The 19,691-nt window shown below is 38.9% G+C and overlaps 2 protein-coding genes across 6 annotated transcripts in view; one reads left to right on the forward strand and one right to left on the reverse strand.

Moving 5' to 3' along the window:
* Positions 1-6,050, reverse strand: part of cdk11b (cyclin-dependent kinase 11B) — a 17,594-nt gene extending 11,544 nt beyond the window's left edge. Inside the window, exons 1-10 of one of the 5 annotated variants that reach the window (XM_034695607.1) lie at positions 5,935-6,050; positions 3,381-3,511; positions 2,682-2,821; positions 2,356-2,483; positions 2,099-2,243; positions 1,618-1,754; positions 727-852; positions 534-632; positions 273-452; positions 104-178 (exon numbers count right to left, since the gene is read on the reverse strand). In XM_034695607.1, the coding sequence (XP_034551498.1) occupies positions 104-178; positions 273-452; positions 534-632; positions 727-852; positions 1,618-1,754; positions 2,099-2,243; positions 2,356-2,483; positions 2,682-2,821; positions 3,381-3,497 (1,147 nt within the window). In that variant the 5' untranslated portion in view covers positions 3,498-3,511; positions 5,935-6,050. Of the gene's footprint in view, positions 1-103; positions 179-272; positions 453-533; positions 633-726; positions 853-1,617; positions 1,794-2,098; positions 2,247-2,355; positions 2,484-2,681; positions 2,822-3,380; positions 3,512-5,838 lie in introns of all 5 variants that reach the window. The other 4 variants (XM_034695604.1, XM_034695606.1, XM_034695602.1 and 1 more) reach the window with 4 other exon arrangements.
* Positions 6,051-11,649: 5,599 nt separating this feature from the next.
* On the forward strand, positions 11,650-19,569 carry szrd1 (SUZ RNA binding domain containing 1). The gene is made up of 4 exons (XM_034694907.1): positions 11,650-12,006; positions 14,657-14,706; positions 15,100-15,369; positions 17,530-19,569. Exons 1-4 carry the CDS (start codon positions 11,962-11,964, stop codon positions 17,639-17,641), a joined length of 477 nt encoding a protein of 158 aa, XP_034550798.1. The 5' UTR covers positions 11,650-11,961; the 3' UTR covers positions 17,642-19,569.
* The last annotated feature ends 122 nt before the right edge of the window (positions 19,570-19,691 follow it).

The raw sequence follows: 19,691 nt of genomic DNA on the forward strand, positions 1-19,691 counted from the left end.
CTTTGCAAATAAACATTTGGATGACTTGTAGGTTCAGAGTTATCTCCAGTGGTCATTAGAAAACAATATTTCACAAACATCCAATGAGGACATGTTCACTCACCTGCAGGGATGTGATTTCCATTTTCCCTCTCTTCTTCAAAGTCTTCATCTGACTGCTCGTCTTCACTCACATCCTCTGAAAGAAAGGAAGAGTCTGTGTCAGACCTGTGGGGCACTTTAACTGGACAGGAGACAGTGCTGCGACTCAAAGCAGTCTCTAATAGTCTCACCTGCACTCTGCTCGGACCTTCCAGACCTTCCAGACCTTCCAGACCTTCCAGACCTACCAGACCTCCCAGAGCCTGAAACAGACTCCTCCTCCCCGTCCTCCTCTTCACCCTCACTTTGGCTGCTGGACTCGTCTTCTTCATCGTCATCCTCCTCCTCTTTATCAGAGCCTGATCCAGAAGCTAGAGAAGACAAAATGTAAGAGCACTGATATATACTGAAACTGTTGTTGTTAATAAAGTGAGTATCGTATCATCCATTACCGATGGAGGATTCTCCAGAGCTGGTTTTTCTTTCGCTGTCACTGATGTCCTGGAGGTCTGTGAGCAGGTCTTTGCCCTCTGGCTTCTCTTCCTTTGATGCTGCAGATCAATCACAGAGTAAGTTATGCAGCGATGCAATGATGATTACAATGATTATATATTTTTTAAGACAGTAAAATATTTGGAAGCTCACTCGCACTCCTCCTTGGTTCACTGTTTTCGGATCTGTCTCGGGGAACACGGAGGGGGCTGCGACTGCGATTAGTTTGTTTTGGTTTGTCGTCGTACTCATCAGGAAGCATTCGATGGTGAGACGGCACTGTGGGGAGGATGGTCGTTACAAATTACTGCTTCAGATTTAGAATCACAGATCACATGTATTAAAATCACAACTGCTATGATCATTAACTGAGCTAAAACCCTAGACATTTGGAAATTGATTTATCAAGAACATCTTGGAAATATTGTTTACTTTATTTCTGAGAGAGGCAGACAGAGAGAGAGAGAGAGAGAGAGAGAGAGAGAGAGAGAGAGAGAGAGAGATACATACATACATACATATATACATACATACATACACTGATCATTTATTTCCTTTTTTTTCTTTTAATTTTTAATTTATTATTACTACTTTATATTTTTTTAGCAATTAACCAAAATAATTATTTATCATTTATACATACATATACATATATATATATATATATATATATATATATATATATATATATATATATATATATATATATTGTATATATTCTTTTACACTTTTTGATCTAATTGTGATGTAGAGTATATATATTGTATTGTATATATATAGAGAGAGAAAGTTAAAGACAAAAGATAATCAGTAGACCTTTATCACAGTCTGGATCACAGCTTTATATTTCAGACAGTTGTTTTACTTTGAGCTCTGCTGTTACAACCTTTAGCTCGTGTGTGTGCAGTGACAACAGAGCTGGAATCAGAGAGTGTTTAGCCTGGCTTAGCTTAAAGACCAAGGCAGAGGGAAAGTCTGATTCCAGCCAAAGGGAAAGAAAACATTCCCTGTTTTTAAAGAAGCTGTTTGGCTTCTTCCACTGACCTTCTCGTCGTCCACCTCTCTCTTTGCGTCGCTCCTCTGCCCTCCTCTCACGATCTTTTAGTTCCCGTTGCTCTTTCTGCTGCTCGCGCAGCTTGCGGTCGCGTTCGCGCTGACGCTCAAGCTGTTCCAGGCGGTCCCTGTGGTCCAAAAAAAACCCAGGAGAGTCCAAACCAGGTCTGTCCAGACAACCAAAAGGTCAATCTTGTCATTGTTTGGGTTGTCAAAGCTTAAGCAGACAGTAAACAACATACGGCTTTATGATTGTTCTTTCATATATGTTCATCGACTCATTGATTGAAATACTTCTCACAACCCCAATTACATGAGTTGTTTGGTTTATCCATTTCAGTATAAATTGTGTACATGAATTTGATTTAATTTACTTAATAGAAGAAACACAAAACAATACTTCAGTGCAGGAATCAGTTTAATATCATTGTATTATTGTATTATTGTTATATTCAGTAAGTTCAGCACTCACCTCTCTCTGCGTGAATGAGCTCGAGCTTGCTCTCTTCGTTTTTGTCTCTCCCAGTCTCGCCGGGCTTTGTCTTCTTCCCACTGACGTTTCCTACGGTCGCTCTCTCGCTCTTTCTCCTTGTCTTTGGGTCGAGGATGTTTCCCTACTACTAAAGAGAAATGTTAAGGGAAGTCAGATCAGAGAGAGAACTCACATCATGTTGTATTCAGCTGTGAAACACATGCTTGTGATTATTTGAATAAGCAGTACTCCCACACCTCCTTCAGCTGAGTGACTGCGATGACGTCTTTTATCTTTTCTCTTCTCCTCCTTTCTGTGGTGAGATTTGTCTTTTCTGGCAATTTGCTGCGGGGGCTTGATTGCGAGTGACTCATCTTCCTCTCCCCTACGGAACAGGAAAGAAAACATTTAGAGACTCTTAAGATTCTGTGACACGCTGATGCATGTCAGTTTTAAACCACAACGTTTGCTTTTTGAAGCTTGATTATTGCATCCTTACTCACACCTTAAAGAAAACACATCCCTGGACTGACAGTCAACACCTTTACTGATGTCTGTTTCACACAGTAGCAGCTCCACATACCTATCTTCTGTTGAATCTTCCCGTGTGTACGGGGAATTACGAATTGTTATTTCCATTCTCTGATCCCGTAGTTCTCCTTCCTCCGGAGTGTCTCGTTTGGCTTCCCGATCATCCGCCTGTGGAACAGGGCCCTGGGTGAACTGTGAAACACAACATGGTCAGAGCATGTGGCAACATTTACAGAAAATATCCATGAAATGAGCTTCATTAGGGAAAATGAAGTGGGCGTTTTGTGTGTATTTTCTATGAGAGAGAAACGCAATATCAATCCTCTGTATGTCTGGTGCATACTGCAGTTTTTGACAATAAAGAAGACTTTGACTTGACTTTGAGTATGAATAACTGAAGATGTGAAATCATCATCATCAAGACTTATTGGCAAAAACAAAAAAAATCCTGGTTCTGTTTAAACCGTTGTTGTTCTTCTATTGTAAGTCTTTGACACTAATCTGGTCAAATAACAAGCAAAAAAAGGGAGAATAAAAGTAGGGATTATGATTTCAAGATAATCTACAATGTTTTACATTCCAAAAGTTATTGTACAAAATGCCGTCTCTACTACAATCAATAATTTAAGTTTCCATGTTCAGTGTATAGATAAAGTTATACAACAAATAAAGCAAGATTTATTTGGAGCCTTGGTTATTTTAAACACTGTATCAACATGTAGATGTCATTCTTTGTGATGAGATACTTTACATTTTTCTGGCGCTTGGGGTCTGTCCTCTCTTCTAATTCTTTTCTGCGTTTCTTCTCTAGTAGGATTTCGTCAAGAGTTTTTACTTTCCAGGTGTCCTTTTCGTCCCCCATCAGCATCCACTCTCCACCGCCTGCAACACAAAACAACACAAGTGAGTGTTCACGTCAGTTCAGTCTCATTATGAAGAAAATAAACACATGCAGTTATCTGGATTAACTAAAAAAAAAACACAAATGAGATTGTACAAAACATTTTTGTGAATCAAATAAATGAAGCTTCTACATTATCAGTATTTGTTGACATGGTCAGACAGGTGATAACTGTTGTTTATATGAATCATTCAAGTTGTAGTGGGTGTTGGTGGTGTACTGGAGAGCGTTATATTGCAGGTGTTCCTAGCTCTTTGCTCCCCTTATGTTTGTTAAACTAGCAGACAAAACATGTCCTCAATAAGGTCAAGAGCTTCTTTAAAGTAGAGTTTGTGGGAGAGCTGATCTTTTGGATTGCATTAGATTACAGAGGTGGTCATAATGTTGTAATATGAGACGCCACTTGGAAAATCGTCATCCCTTAAAGATCTGAGAAGATGCATGGAAAAAAATCTTTAGAAAGATCACGAGATTTACTCCGCTGAACATAGAGCCAAAGATCTATCGTAATTCTCTGTGGTTGACAATAATGGATTCAGGGTGTTTGGTAGTTACATGCTGGAGCCAAAGGATAAATAAATACCTGTTTTTCTTCAGTTGTCTTTTATTCTCAAATATGTGATAATATTAGACCTAGACTTTGAATAGGATATTATCATACTGTGAGATTTTGATATGATTACATCCAGAGTGTTTCACAAAACTTCTTCTCTGGTCTTTTAGAGTCTCACCCCTGATTCATATAAAAAGATTAAACAAATGAATAAAATTTAAACTTAACATTTTCAATGCGTAAAAATAAACTGAAAAAACTAACCAGCATTAGAAAATTAATTAAAATTCAACTATAATTTACAACTTTGGTAGATTTAAAGTTAAAGCGAGGTGACATTAATGTGGAGTGTAGACATTAGTTTTTCTTTTATTTCCTATTCCTTTTACTTTATTTTCCAACACCTTTTCCTTTATTTTAACTGAAGGTGTTTGTTTGGTGTTTCTTCTTTGATCTTGATTTGGTCGTTTTGGATACGTGTACTTGTTTTTATTTGTCCTGTTCTTCTTTATGATATGTACTTGGACTTATTTAATGCTAAAACTGGAGTCACGAGTGTGCTCTATGTAACGTTGTCTGTTCGACATATCAGCAAATGTTGATGCTGCTTTTAATTTTAATAATATCTCTACTTGTGTTTAACACTGTCTTATGTTAACGGGATTTTTGTCCATGTTTTTTATTTAATAACCTTAGCATTAACATATAATAACATATATTATATTATGTTATATTACATTATTATTGTTTACTACAACTTACGGTCATATAATATATCCATATCTATTTATCATATTGCTTAATCTGTCATTACCAAACATAATCACACCATGTCAACCTGTCACTACTGAAACATTTGTAATACTACCTGTAATTACTAATACATAATCCATTTGTAACATTTGTATTTATCTATATTCCATTTGAAACATTTTATATATATCTAACTTGTATTCTATCTTTATTTGTCTATTTTTATTTGTACTTATTTCATTTTACTAATCTAAACTTTTTCTTGATTTGACTTGATGTCTGGGTTGTTGCAACAACTGAGTTTCCCCCCAGGGACCAATAAAGTTTTATCTTATCTTATCATTGTTGTGGTCAATATATAAGGCACTTATAAATGTATTGTATACTGATGTTTTCAAATTGTGTGAACGGCAATAAAATAGAATAAATAAATAAAACACGTATCATTTTAACAGATCTGTTACATATTCGAGTTATCATTTAGAACATGTATCAATAATTCACTCGCCGTTTGACAACATTTTAACTTTATGTTCAGTTGAACTTACGTTATACTAAACATTTATAACACAAAGTAAAATAAAGTGTGAAAAATAACGAAAAGTCTCTTGGTAAAGTGAAGCTAACAGATAGAAATGTCATTATGTTCATTATAGATGACGGAAAGTTTGTTTATTATGCGTCCCTGCTGCTCATCACATTATCGCGCTAACACGAGCTAACAGACCAGCTACACAGACAGCTCAGCACGGTCAGACCTGACTCTGAATACATCAGTTATTACATTGTCAGATAACAGGACACATTATCACATTATATGACTCTATAAGTTAATTTATCCTCACTATGAACCCGCTTTACTGTGAAACAAGTGCTGATGCTAACACGCTAACGTTAGCTATCTAGCTAAAATTAGCATGCGTGACCGTGTTCAAACAACTTCTGTAGCTAAATACACGACTCTGAAAAAGAAAAGAGAACACGGTTACTAAATCTACACACCAGGGAAACTGTAACTGTGTCAGAAGCCTGATTTAAGAACGCAATTAAAGAGAAAGGTGAGATAAAGCAGCAGGCATGAGAAACGGCTAAACAGACCTGTAATGCGCGCAGCGGTATTCTGCCACACCGGAAGTGTCAAACGTTGCACTAACGTCTGTAAAAGATGTCCGATGTCAAACAAACACTTCCTCGAAGATCAGGGTGACACGACATGAGTGGCAGGGTCAGGGATAACGATTAGTACATTTGCATAAATGTATATGCATTCCATAATAAGTGTAAAAGAATAAAGTACAAACAAAGCACATATGTCCTCAGTTTATGATGAGAGCTGGGAGGGTCTTTTAATTTATTTTATTCTTTTAACATGTTCTACTTTAATTTATTTTTATGAACAGCACTTTGTGATACAATGTCATTGTATGAAAGTGCTTTACAAATAAAGTCTGATTGGTTTTCCAACCATCCTTAGGCCTTAACCTCATGAATACACATTTTTACAGTGTGAAATGTAATTTGTAGAAAAGACTGCTGTTTTTCTTTTGATATAAAAACTCAAATAGCTGTTTCAAAAGCTTTACCTTCTCAGAACGTCTTTAAAACATCAAGGTAATCCGTTCTAACCCAATCACATTTATGAATGTGACACTGGATTTTCTATTTTATTTGCAGTCTGCAGGATGCAATAGAACACACAGAGTTAATTGGCCCTTTATCTCTGAACAAGATAAGATAATACAAGGAGGTGAGAGGCAAATCCTGGAATTCAACCAATGGATTTATGGCTGACCTCAAGGAACACACGAACCATGACCAAGGTCTCATACCAAACAGGAAGCATGACTATCCCAACCTCAGTCTTGGTTAAAAGGCACTCAAAGGTAGAGCAGGTTGTGGACTGTTGCAGACACGGAGAGGTGAGCACAAACAAAATGTTTCTGAGTGTATGTCTATGTCTGCTTTGGGTGACCGTAGAGTTAGTACTCCGGCTGCTATTACCATGTGAATACTTTTGGACATGATTTATCTTCTTTTGAATGTCATATGAGTTACAAGTATTTAGACACCCACACTTAAAGTACTTGTACATTCTCAAATATAACCAGGTTGTGACGTACCTTAAATTAAATTCTGTTTTTCTAAATGACAACACATATTGTTAACCCATATGACTTTGGCTTTTCTACATTTTTAACCATTGTCATGAGACACTGTGAAGTTTTAAGGACATGCTTTTTCCACACTGTTTGTCACACTCTAACAACTCTTCATCCTCAGAGTTTATGTGTCCATGTGGAGTAGTGCAGCAGTGACTGAACAGTGATTCCTGGCTCAGAGGAGAGGAAGGACTTCCACATGGATTCTAACAATACCGGCAGCGTTCAATATGATCGCTGGAATGAGGAAAACATCAACATGAACGTGGAGGCATCACAGTCCACCATGATGAGGTGAGACTAAGTTGTGTCTCCCATGTCTCACCAGAGTTAATGAGTTAGTTAGGAAGATTTGGTGAAACTATGTGATGTGTCATGTTCACATGTTTGATGGGGCTAAATGGTATTTGTGATATTAACAGCCTAAAGAAAGTGACACAGTTGTGAAACCAGGTCATAAGGAGGCTAGTGTAAGAGTCAGCAAATAATACTTAATCTGCTTTGCTTGCTGTTAAACTCACAGGATCTACAACACTGTGTGTGTCGGCACCACTGGAATCATGCTGAAGTCAGTGGGAGCTTTGGCTGCGCTGGTGTCCATCTATATAATTGGATATGTGACGGGGTACTACGTCCACAGGTGCTGATGCCTGAGCCTAGAGAGGAGAGAAAAGAGCTTTATGAACAAACACAAGAACCACATGTCCAGTCCTGCATATATCTCACAACCTTGTTTCAAAATGTTTTTAGAATTTGATCTTAAACTTTGTAAAAGTTGATTTGATTCTAATTTCCTAATAAAACTGGAGTACTGAAACCATGCAATTTGAGTCTATTAAATTTCTAAGAGGAAGACTTTGCAGTGCAGTGATTGAACTGTGGAGGACAGACTGGGCAGCCTGGCTTTGTGTTGCATTGTAGGACATTTTGGGAAGTGATATTATTGGAATGAACAATAAACACTGCAGAGTTATGTTATAATTCAATATTATACAGTATAGTTATTTTCCCTGTTTTATGATTTTAAGATGAAATCAAAATTTCTCCAGGCTCAGAAAGAGACTGCGTCATTCAACCCTTTAAACACCCTCTCAGCATCTAATGGAACAACTGACTGACTCACTACTTGTGTCTCTGTTACACATGTGCTGTTCATTGTGTTCAACAATTTATTTCTAAGTACAGATAGACCAGACTACACAAGACATGCTACAAGAGGAAATTGTATATCACCACGAATGAGAACAAACTTAATCAAATGTTCAGTTATGTACATAATGATGCATAAATAATTTTTATTTTTATCTATCTTATTCTATTCTATCTTACTATATTATATTTTATTTTTACATTTTTTTCCTGCTGTTTTTGTAAATGTATTTTATTTCTCTGATACGTATCTGATTTTATTACCATTTCATTGATTTGATTTGATCATCTTGATTTTATTTTCATTCTATCTTCTTAATTTATAATTTTATTTGTATTGTATTGATTGATTTTATTTCAACTGATTTTATTTTTATTTTTAAGTATTTCATTTCACATTCCTCTATCTGGTTTTAGTCTTGTATCATTTTATCTATTGCTGTTGTTTTCTGCTTCTCTGTCCTTTTGTGAAGCACTTTGGGCTGCATGCTTATAAAAGGTGCAATATAAATCAGAATCAGAATCAGCTTTATTGGCCAGGTATGCTTGAACACACAAGGAATTTGACTTTTGTAAACTGTGCTCTCTTTGTACAAGGCATAAGAATAAGACCTACAAATAAAATAAAATAAAAATAACAACAATAACTAACATCAGCTGTAAATACAAAAGAACAACAAATAGGCATGACTAATATGTACAGGCTAAAATAATATGATAAAGTGCAGTGGTGAGTAGCAGTAATATGATAAAGTGGTGGTAAAGTGCAGTGGTGCAGTGTTATAAATATAAGGTATAAATAAAAATGAGTTGAGTTGAGTCTGTGGTGGGTAGTGCAGATACATTGATAACAATTTAAAGGACTTTAACGCAAACCATCTGGTTATTACTTAATAAATAAAATCCCTTTTCTACATTTAAATAACTTCACAACAGTTACGTTGCTAAAAGCTCTCTTACCTTTTCTGTCACAGTCTCAATCTGTTTATGTTGTAATTTTTTGTATCATAGAAAGAACTGTTAAGTTATATATGTTTCATCAGGTTAAATGCTGTAGGTAGATCTTTATAATACACTGTCACTACAGAGCTGTGGTTGACCCAGGAGAACAGCTGCTGCAATGCGACAGCTAATAGAGATCCTGATGAAATAAACCGAACTTGCCTCACCGAGGAAGCTTAAGTTTCAAGAAGTTTAAAGTATAAAAAGGAGAAAAAACTCTGAAAACATCCTTTATGAAGGATTTAATCACCATCACTCACATGGACATAGAGTTACAGAAGAGACGTTTTAACAGACAGTACCAGAAGGAGGACCGTATGCAGCAAGAAAAGCCTGTTTCAGTTTACATGAGGGCTTCCATTAAAAAAGGATAGGGACAAAAGAGAAGGTAAAGCTTCCTATAAACAGAGCATACAGTATATGACAGTCTATAAAATCTGTACAGTAAACTGACTGTTCAGGTAAATATTTATATTTACAGATCTGTAGCTTCACAATAATATCATGTTACACAAAACCTAGACATCTCAGACAGTTTATTTTTTGCCTTTGTCTACATCATCTCCTTTGAATCCGCTCATTACATAATTTGAATACCTCTCTTATCTGAGAACACAATTATGATAGGAAGGACAGATGATGATTAACGTGGATATAAAACAACATGTCCTCATCACCTTGTAGGTCAGTAAACAAAGTACAGGAAAAAACAGAATACACACTGTGTGGTCAATCAGTCATATGCAGATTAAACAAACATCCTCATCGGACCCTGTAAACTGCCATGGTGTTCAACGTGATGTTTATTTTTTGCTTCATCAGATCAGTAGGAAGTAAGAACTAATACAATTCAATCATGTGTTTCATGCATTTTTTTCTGCTCTTCAAATTCCTTAAATTTGCACCAAATCAGCTCAAGGTGTCTTATGATGCCTCATAATGTAAGCCACTTTGCAGGCATGTGCTTCAATAACAGCACACATGTTGGGTGAGCGAACAGGCAAGACAAACTGCAGAACACAGCTACTAAATTGAAGGAAAATCAGACAAAAAACATCAAAATGTTCTCAAAATCCCACACCATTACCGTAGACAAAGTGGATGAGTGACAAAGAAATCTGCAACAGGGTTTACTTCCAAGCCGAGGTAGTTTTATTTATCAGGTAGTTAATGAAAATTTAATTTACTTTGGTAATTGCCTTTAAATGAATATTACTGAATACAGTCAAAAAGTTGCACATGGCAGTGAGTGTAGCTGACCATAGACTGTGTGAAACAATGGACAGAACCCAGAAGTTCTCCCCTGAAGTGACTTTAAAACTTTTAGAGCTCCCCCTGGTGGCTTGTGACAGTAATAGATGTTAAAGCTTGCAGCTTCCAATTTAAACGACAGAACCTGGGTCAAACTAAAAGATTAAAGTACATGTCAAATACATTTTTCTCAAACATAATTTCTGTCACAGCAGCTCGTTTTATCATGCTGATTTATGTACAAATTTTAATTTTATTAGATGTTTAGTTTTCATTTGTCATTTGATGTTAAAAAGATTATTCATGATTACCTCTGTAGGCTCCTGCAGCATATTTTACTGGATCAGCAGAAAAGAGGAGGATCAACATTGGAGTCACTTTCAAAAACTTTAAATCAGAGCAGCAATCTGTTCTGCTGTGGACTGTAATGACCTGAGAGATTGTGGACATTATATCGACAAAGTGTGTCTTGGTTGGTCTTGTGATGTCAGCTCTGTGGCTCCAACATAGACTATATAAGAAAAGGACGTAGTATCCGTGACATCACCCATCTGTTCCTGAGTGTTGTTTTAAAGCCAATCATCGGCGGGAGCCTTATTGGAGATGCTGAATTCAACCTAACCTCTGTTGAGCTAGTGTGAGGTAAAGAGGCAGGCATTGAGCCTTTTCACAAACAGCTGCAGGGTGCCTGTAAGTTTAATATTTTCAAAAAAAACTAGATAAAAAATATTCACCCCTCGTACAAAGTGTGTCGATAGAAAAAGGAGCTTTTCAGACCCAAATCGTTGTTGCAGATTTTTGGAGGGAGAGAGTTTCAGAGAGTTGGGGCAGCGATGGCAAAGGCTCTGTCCCCCCTAGGTGCAGTGCTTGGCGATCTGATGATCTGGGGCAATGAGATGAGGAGTCTTATCTTGTGAACAGTCTTTTGGCTTTACATCTCACAATAGGCTGAAATAAAGGCCATTGTCCATTCTTTTTTAAAGTCAATGGTTACAACACAGCCCAAAATACTTGATTTTTAACACAAGTCCCGCCTCTGACCAGGGAAAGGGCCAATCATAGTTTGCAATTTTAGGATAGCACCTATCAAGGCCAATCAGCTTTGTGTCACCCCTGGTCACCCTTCTGGACTCGCCCCTGTCTCAGTCATTATGTGTTTAAGAAACCTTTTACTAGTTTTTTGTATTGTGCTTTATCCTGAACAACACTTTGGTGAGCTGTGGTTCTTTTTAAATGTGCTATAAGTAAACGTTGACTTGATTTGATCTCTGAATAGTGAAGCCACACACCTGTGGCATGTAAATGTCAAACTATACATAACACCTTTTTCTTGAATAATAGTTAAGTTGTGTGGTTTGGTCCGTTTGCTGTCCTTGAAAGTGAAATGTAGTTATGTAGTCTTGCCTCATGCCCAGTCAGCTGTGTAGAGGGGTATCATGGTCTGGGGGAAATCCGTCAGTGTGATGTCAAAGAGTGAGCAGAGAGGGAGGCGGACTTGAAGGAGCTCAGCAGGACTAACCCAGCAGGACTAACCCAGCAGCAGCGTGTCTGAGCAAAATGAAACATGGATGAGGTCTCTGAAAGTTGGGAGGAAGCTGCTGACAGTGGGGTAAGAATTTATATCTTAATAAATCTTACGTTATCGTTTCGTGATATTTTAGTAGCCTCTCTGTGTGGACGTATTTATCTGAAGTAGTTTTAATAAGGTGGTTTCATGTGGTCCCACGGGCCAACAATGTGGCTCAGGCTAGCGTTAGCTTCAGGAAACTTGTCGAGACGAGCTTAACATGGACTCAGCTAGCTAACCAGCCCAGAGACGGATACTATTCTAAATATTCTGAGCTCACAGTCACTGTTTTTTGATCAATTATGAACCCATATTGATAATATTGACAATATACACCACATTAGCTAATGTGGACTCACGAAATTAAGAATACACGTTAAACTGCTGTGGTTGATTTAAGCTAATGCTATTACCTGGCTAACATACAAAATGTGTCCATGGATCCTCGTTAACTTATCGGAAATATGAAATACACACCTCATATCAGACTACTTAAACCCCTCTCTCAAACCATTATCACCTTAGATTAATTAAGTGTCCTTTCTTGATGTGAATCACTTATTTAAACTGATTTTAATTCTCTAGCTAGCTATGCTAACGAGGACCAGTATCGTTGTGGATCAGTTTAGGTCTGAATCTGACTCTACGACATGTTTGAGTACGCTAAACTTTACTAAATCAAGTGGTTTGTAATGTAAGTTAGAGTTAGTCTGAATAACATGTTTTAACTTGATTCAGCTTGTTGAGCTGAACTTTATTAATTTCCTGTTACTGACATGGCGAGGTTGTTGTTGCCAGGGGCGTCTCGTGAGGTGCGACCGAGTATCGCGTGGCCCCCTTCATAATCTGATTGAGTAACTCAAGTGCCACTCAGAAATTCTGATCTCTGATTGGCTGTCTGCATTGGCATGGGAGGGACTTTAGTTAAAATTAACTTTTTGGACTAACTTTGGAGTGCTTGTTTTCTTTGTTTTTCAGTGTAGCACATGTTATTTTGTTGTTACATTATAGTGTAGAAATAATACTTAAAGGTGCAGTTGTTAGGAATGGGGTAAAGAACCATACTTTTTTGTGCTGGGTTTGGAAAAAAAGTCTCAAAACCCATCGGTACTCATCGGTAAATTTTACTATAGACTGTATAAATAATGGACCTAGTATCCATGACGTCATCCATCTGTTCCTGAATGCTGTTTTGAAGCTAATCGACGGAGGCAGCCAAATTTGAAATGCGGAACTCAACCAGGCAGAGTGTGACGTAAAGGGGAGGAGTTTGAGCCTCCTAACAAACAGCTATTTGTTCCCGACCGGTAGTCACGTCAGTCATGTCCTTATTTTGGCAAAAACTTGTAATCTTAATATCTTCTGAACCGACACGTTAGAAAAAAATTCACCCTGTTCAGTGTGTGCTGATAGGGAAATTAGCTACGTAGAGCCAAGCTGTTTTTTGAACCAGGCTGTAAACATGTTAATTAATGCTTCAAAGATCGTCTTTTTCCCATTCATGTCTATGTGGTTTCCAGTGTTTCTGCAGCCAGTCTCAAGTGGATTCTCGATGAATTGCAGTTTATAACACTTCCGCATGGGCTTCATATTTTGAGACCAGAGGTTGCCGCTTGCATTTTACCCATTATAGTAAAATGTATCAACAAAAATAGTAGCTAAACTTGAAATAAAACCTTGAAAATAGAAAATGTAATGAGTTTTCTGCCTTTCTTTTTGCTAGATGATTCCTAAGTTTCGGGTTAGTGAACAGTTAATTATCAAAAGCATCAGTAGCAGTAGGTTAATTCATAACGGCACAGGAAACACAGACACGTGCTCATATAGGTAGGTTAATTCTCTGCCGAGCAGCTAAATGAAGCCTCATTAAATCACTTTGAGGGACAGTGGGGGTCTTGAGTCTCTGGCATCTATATTTTGGGGGTTTCGGGCTGAAAAGTTTGGGAACCTCTGCTCTAGACAAACATACTTTTAGTCCTTAAAATTTGAAGCTTAGAAGATGAATTTGTTGACACCCTGTTTGGCTGATTTTTTTTAAAGTTATATAATAGGATAACAACATCTGCATGATACTTTACAGTAAGGTTAAAGTACATAAGAGAAAAATGGTAAGTACTGCAGAAGCTGGAGCTCCATTTAGGCGACACCAGTCAAAAAGTCTGGACAAGCTCCTCATTGTTGGGCAGAAATGTGTGCCATGTTGTCAGCTCATACTTGGGCAAAGGGATGCTTATATTACCAGACTCGTGACTGAAAACATCTGGCAAACATTTAGCAAACACTAGTTATCATCGTTACGTAGCCGCAATTAAGCAGTCTATTAAAAGCACTTGACATGGATATGATGTCTCTCGGTGGGTCAGGACCTTAGCAGCTTGTCGGGTTCACGTTAGAGCTTTTTACCCCCCTGATTTGTCAACTTGATGTACATTCAACATATTCTCTAAAATACACCCCACATAATGTTAGATTAGTAACTTTTACTGACATCATCGGCTGGTTAATGTTAGCTTGATGAGCACTCTGTGTGTTATGACTTGGCAGCTGTCCTGCACATGTATAAATAGCTTGTAACTGAACCCTGCTTTCCATCCACTCACTGACTTACTTGCTACCTGCAGCACTTCTTCTTCCCCGCACCGTGTTGTTTGTTTACCTGAACACACGCTCAGACTCTATTTTCTCCCCACAGGAAATGGAAAAACGGTTAGAAGAGAAGCTCAGGATCAGCCAGAAAGAGAGGTAAGATGCTGGAAGGTGGAGGAGACATGTCCCAAATCTGGGATATTTCAAAATGTTGCCTTAATGTCACACGCTTGAATATAAAACAAGAATTTATACTTACATAAAAACTCTTTAATTTCACCAATATGCACACTGTTCTCTGGTGGCAATGATTTATTGAGCTGTATTGTAGAGTTGATTCTAACAATTTAAAAACTGTCCTAATCCACATAATACAAATTACAGAATTATGCTGGTTTGCCAATACAATGTAAGCAATAAGAGTATTTTGGTTTCTGTCTTAAGTCCATGGATACATAATACAGTCTACACTTCATATATAATACATATCCTCTGTGTATTAGCCCCGTCTTGTCTGTATACCACAATTCTTTGTTGCTCTCCTCTCAGGGAGTCCACTAACAATTCTTCAAGAACTCCACTAAAGACCACCATGGTGATACAGGACGACTCTCTGCCAGCAGCTCCTCCACCTCAGATCCGTATTTTGAAGCGGCCTGCGAGTAACGGGTCACTGGGATCCCCTGGGAGTCAGAACAGGCCCACACCACAGGTCAAGTCTCTGGCCCAGCGTGAGGCCGAGTACGCCGAGGCAAGGAAGAGAATACTGGGCAGCGCCTGCCCAGAGGAGACGCCTCAGGACAAACCCAACACTGACAGGTAATTATACACAAATATTGACGGTGCAGGTGTGATGCTCGCAGCGTGTTCAGACGTAGCTGCAGGGCACTTACAGTTTTTAAACTGCAACTGATGCTGAAAACTTTTGTATTTGTGAACTAAGCACTAAACTGAAAGAGAGAGAGAGAGAGGCAGCACATGAACAGACTCTTCTATAAGATCTCTTTCTCACACTGTGTTGGGCAGATAACTCACAGTGTATGATAGTTAAATGTAAGAATGTAGTCACAGCAGTCTGCCGTCTTTCACTCTGATTCAGAAATCTAATTTCTATTTCTTTCATTCAACGCCTACGAGATGTTTCACTCTATTCAGGAAGTCTTTGCAACAGAAGAAAAGTTTCGTTGAAAATAAAACAGGAGGATGTGACATTTTAATATTGTGACATTTGTCTGTGTCGGAACCAAACACGTGTTTCTTTGCCTCTGGAGAACAAGATTTTCTGATTAGATCATCTCTCCATTTCTTCATTCTTTGTTTTATAAAGCTGCTTTTTAAACATTTGACCTTCACAAAGAAAGTTCTTCTGGAATTTGAATACTTCCATTGGTAACATTGTGATATCCCTAATGTTTCACAACCCTGATATGAGCTAGACAAATAATGGTAGCAGAATGAGCTTTCAATCAGACGTTTGGCAATAGACACAAAAAGAGAGAAAAGACTTCTGGGAAGTGACACATCTGCAGGGTTGTTAGGAGCCTTGTGAGTTTCCTCCTGTCATGTTGTCTTTTAGCTTTCGTTTGGGAACTCTCCTGTTGAGAGCACGTTGTTTTTGTCCTTTTTTTTAGCTTCCCTGGGTTTTGATTGAGAGAAGGCGGAGCCCTTCGGTAATGGAAAGTTCTATTAGGCAACTCTGTAGAACTGGACGGACTGGTTCTTGTTTACATTTAAAGTGCATTGACTGAAAAAGATGAAATTCTTTTCTTTTGTGTTCAGGAGGGTTTGAATGGTGGTGGATTGTGCCAGAATGAATATAAAAGCACCAAATCCACTTCTTTTAACCCTGAACCACCTCCTGAAAATGAACACTGTGTCTACCACTGATACCTCATGATCCTGGAATAAGAGCAGTCAGGGAGAGTGTTTCTGTCCTGTAGCTGTAGTGCAAAGAAAGCGTGTGTACACTGGCTGTTCAACATGGGGCTGTGATGGCCAAATTCCACTAGATCCATGTCCGGTCCGTCTCCGATCCATTACAGCACCAGATCTGATAGGTGTCTATTCTAGTCATTGTGTTAACTTCCACTGGATCCACTCTGTTGCGTTCCGGCTGCGCCTCTGATCCGGCAGGTCGGAGCCCTCCGGATCAGATACGCAAGACTTCTATTTTTGCCGCATGATGCATCACTCAGCACAGAGCAGATGGAGTGGGACAGGAAGTCAGGCACCAAAACAAAATAAAAACATCCAGTTCATTTTCAGAATAAAATACTTCATGTTATTGTTAGATTGTTTTTAACTTAACTACAACAACAAACCGTAATGATGAGCAGAGCCAGGTCTGGAGTCAACAGGTCAGAGGTTTTTCAGAGGACCATAAAGACAACATGGATTAGGAGAGGAGGAGGAGAATCCTTGATTGACGGACGAGAGAGCACGGAGCCGGACCACAGCGGATCAGAAACGGACCGGACATGGATCTGGTGGAAGTCCCGTGTTAGGCCTCTGTTGCACCTTGCAGTCAATGTAAATGTCACAGAGGCGTAATGAGGGAGAGAAGTTGTTCTGCTGTTGAACCGGCATCAGAGGTAGTAATGGGAACAGCTGGCAGCGTGAAACAGCAACGTGTATGTGAAGCGTACGCAGTCATGTCCCTCATGCTTCAGCGATACACACTGTGAGATAACACAGTGGGACACTGGTAGAATGCTTTTGCAAGATTTAATGCAATAATGTGCAAAGGCATAGTGACATCCATCCATCACCTTGAGCGCTCCCCGTTTTAGGGTCGCGGGGGCTGGAGCCTATCCCAGCTGACATCGGGTGGAATGCGGGGTACACTCTGGACAGGTTGCCAACCTATCACAGGGCTGGCATAGTGGCAACACAGCTCCCTTATAGCACTGCAGCAAAGTCTTAATGTAAAAAAAGAGCCCTTCTTTAATTCTGCTCTTCTCCTTCCTGTCTTTCTGCTAGGTCAGGCCGCAATAACTCTACACCGCCTTCAGAGGACACCCGATCAAACAATCACACCGTCGGGCAGCCAGTCAGCCCAGACGGCACCCCAGGGTTCCGGCAGCACAGATAAGTGGGCCCAGGAGCCACCCAGCCATTAAGGGGAGAGAGACGGAGGGCCACCTGAGAGCAGAGACAGCACTCAGGTCTCCAAACTACTTCCTTCAACTAGCAGTCATACAGAACTTTCAGGGAGCGAGGAACTCAAGGAGGAAGCCAAATGGAAATGTGCTGCCCCCTCTCTCTCCCCCCCCACACCCCCACCCACCCAACCCTGTCGGTTTGACACTGTGATTATGGACTTCTTCTGGACTCACTGTGATGATCCCTTTAAGAGACGCCCCTTGCCTCCATCTCCCTCCTCCCTCAGTGCCCGGCAGCATTTCAGGAATCCTGTGAGGCTGAAGCAGAGACTTAAACAAAAGGAGGGCAAAGAGAGGAGGAGGAGGAGAAATGATGGGCCATAGTAAAATGACGTGAGCTGGTACTTCAGCAGCCGCTTCTCCCCAGCAATAATGCCAGGCATCACTTCTCACACCTTTCATGTTTTTAAGTTTTAAGAAGCTGGCTGACTACGTTTTTATTTAGTTTCTCTTGCTTGTCTTGAATTGTATGTGTATATTAGGGATGCTCTGATATTTACAGAAGTACATCACATCATACATACACCACAGTTACCTGTTTATTACAGCAGCTTTTCATTTAAGAGTTTTTAAAAACGTGGAATATCTGCAGATTTTATTCAAGTTCTCCCTCGTTCATTTGGTCCTAAAATAATCTCAAAATGCTGAGTTTTGGTCTCTCTGTAAGAACAGACTGAGCTGCGATAGTCTCACCCTCTCTATAACTTGTACATCATATAGCTGTTTGCATTATCAGTGCATCCCTAATGTATAAATTGCCATTTGTTTTTAAAAATCGGAGGGTAAGGGTAATGTTTGTCCGGTTTTTTATTAAATTATGAATTCTGTTAGTGCTTTTTTTGATTGTGCTTCTCAGCTGTCTACCTTGGACTGTCACATTTTATTTTAAAAACTTAGAGCAAAAGAAAAAAATGAGATCGGAGGTTTAAGTCCATTTTAAGTAGCTTATCTGCCTTTTTTTGTACGAGATGGCAACAATGTCGGAGCAGTATTTTAATCCAAATGAACCAAAATCCCCATTTTAAAATCAACCCCATGTATATACATCAGTTGACTCAGATAATGAGAGGGTGGTGTTGGCAGCAGGTCAAAGGAGGTTGAGTTGACTGCTGGAGTCCACAAACCTCTCCATCATATCTCCACCTCATCAGCGGTGTCCTCGTCTTTCATGTCCTCCCCTGACGTACAGCACGTAGGAACTCAGGTGAAAGTGGACGAGACTGATTGAATGAAATGAACAAGGATTGTATTTTTCCAGACGGTTTGATCGCTCAAACAGCAAATGGCGTATTACTTGGGTTGGCACTTTGTAAGAAAGTGCTGTACAAAGGATGCAGTGAAATGTAACTGAAAAGATGTCCCAAGATGAATGAATGCAAGTTTTTTATATTTCTGTCAAACTGTCGGCATGTTGGTGACGCAAGAATCTGTAATGCAACAGTTGGTCCACTGCTGAAGTGGAGCACGGAGACACAGCTGTATGTGACTACCTGGCCGACCAGGACCATTGTGCCCAATAGAAAAGACTTAGTTTTTCACCTTTTTATTTGTTCAAACAGAGAAAAACTCTCAACAAAGCCATATTCAGTGGTGCACATCATCGATAGAGACGTTCTTGTATTGGTTGAACTCAGCCTGTGCCTCCTGTATCACATCTTTACTTCCTGGTTGTTGATTTTTATTACTGTAGTTCAAGAAGCTGAATATATCAGAGAGAATCCAAAATACTGTAAAGAGATTTTAGTTCAGGAAATCTAGCAGCAGCAGAAGAGCAGGAGAGAGATGTTTAGCTGTGCTCTGAGCAAGAACACAAACTGCCTGTAAATACTGATTTAATAAAATGATTTGCAAAAATGTGTTTCCTGAAGTATGTTCATTTCCTAAGTATATCCAGATGAACTCAATACAAATAAAAATAAGTCCTATGGATACATCTTTAAGATTTTTGAATCATCCAAAGATATTAGTTTTAAGGGGATT

Source organism: Notolabrus celidotus, chromosome 11 (genome assembly GCF_009762535.1).
Source record: "Notolabrus celidotus isolate fNotCel1 chromosome 11, fNotCel1.pri, whole genome shotgun sequence".
In the NCBI taxonomy this organism is placed as follows: domain Eukaryota; kingdom Metazoa; phylum Chordata; class Actinopteri; order Labriformes; family Labridae; genus Notolabrus; species Notolabrus celidotus.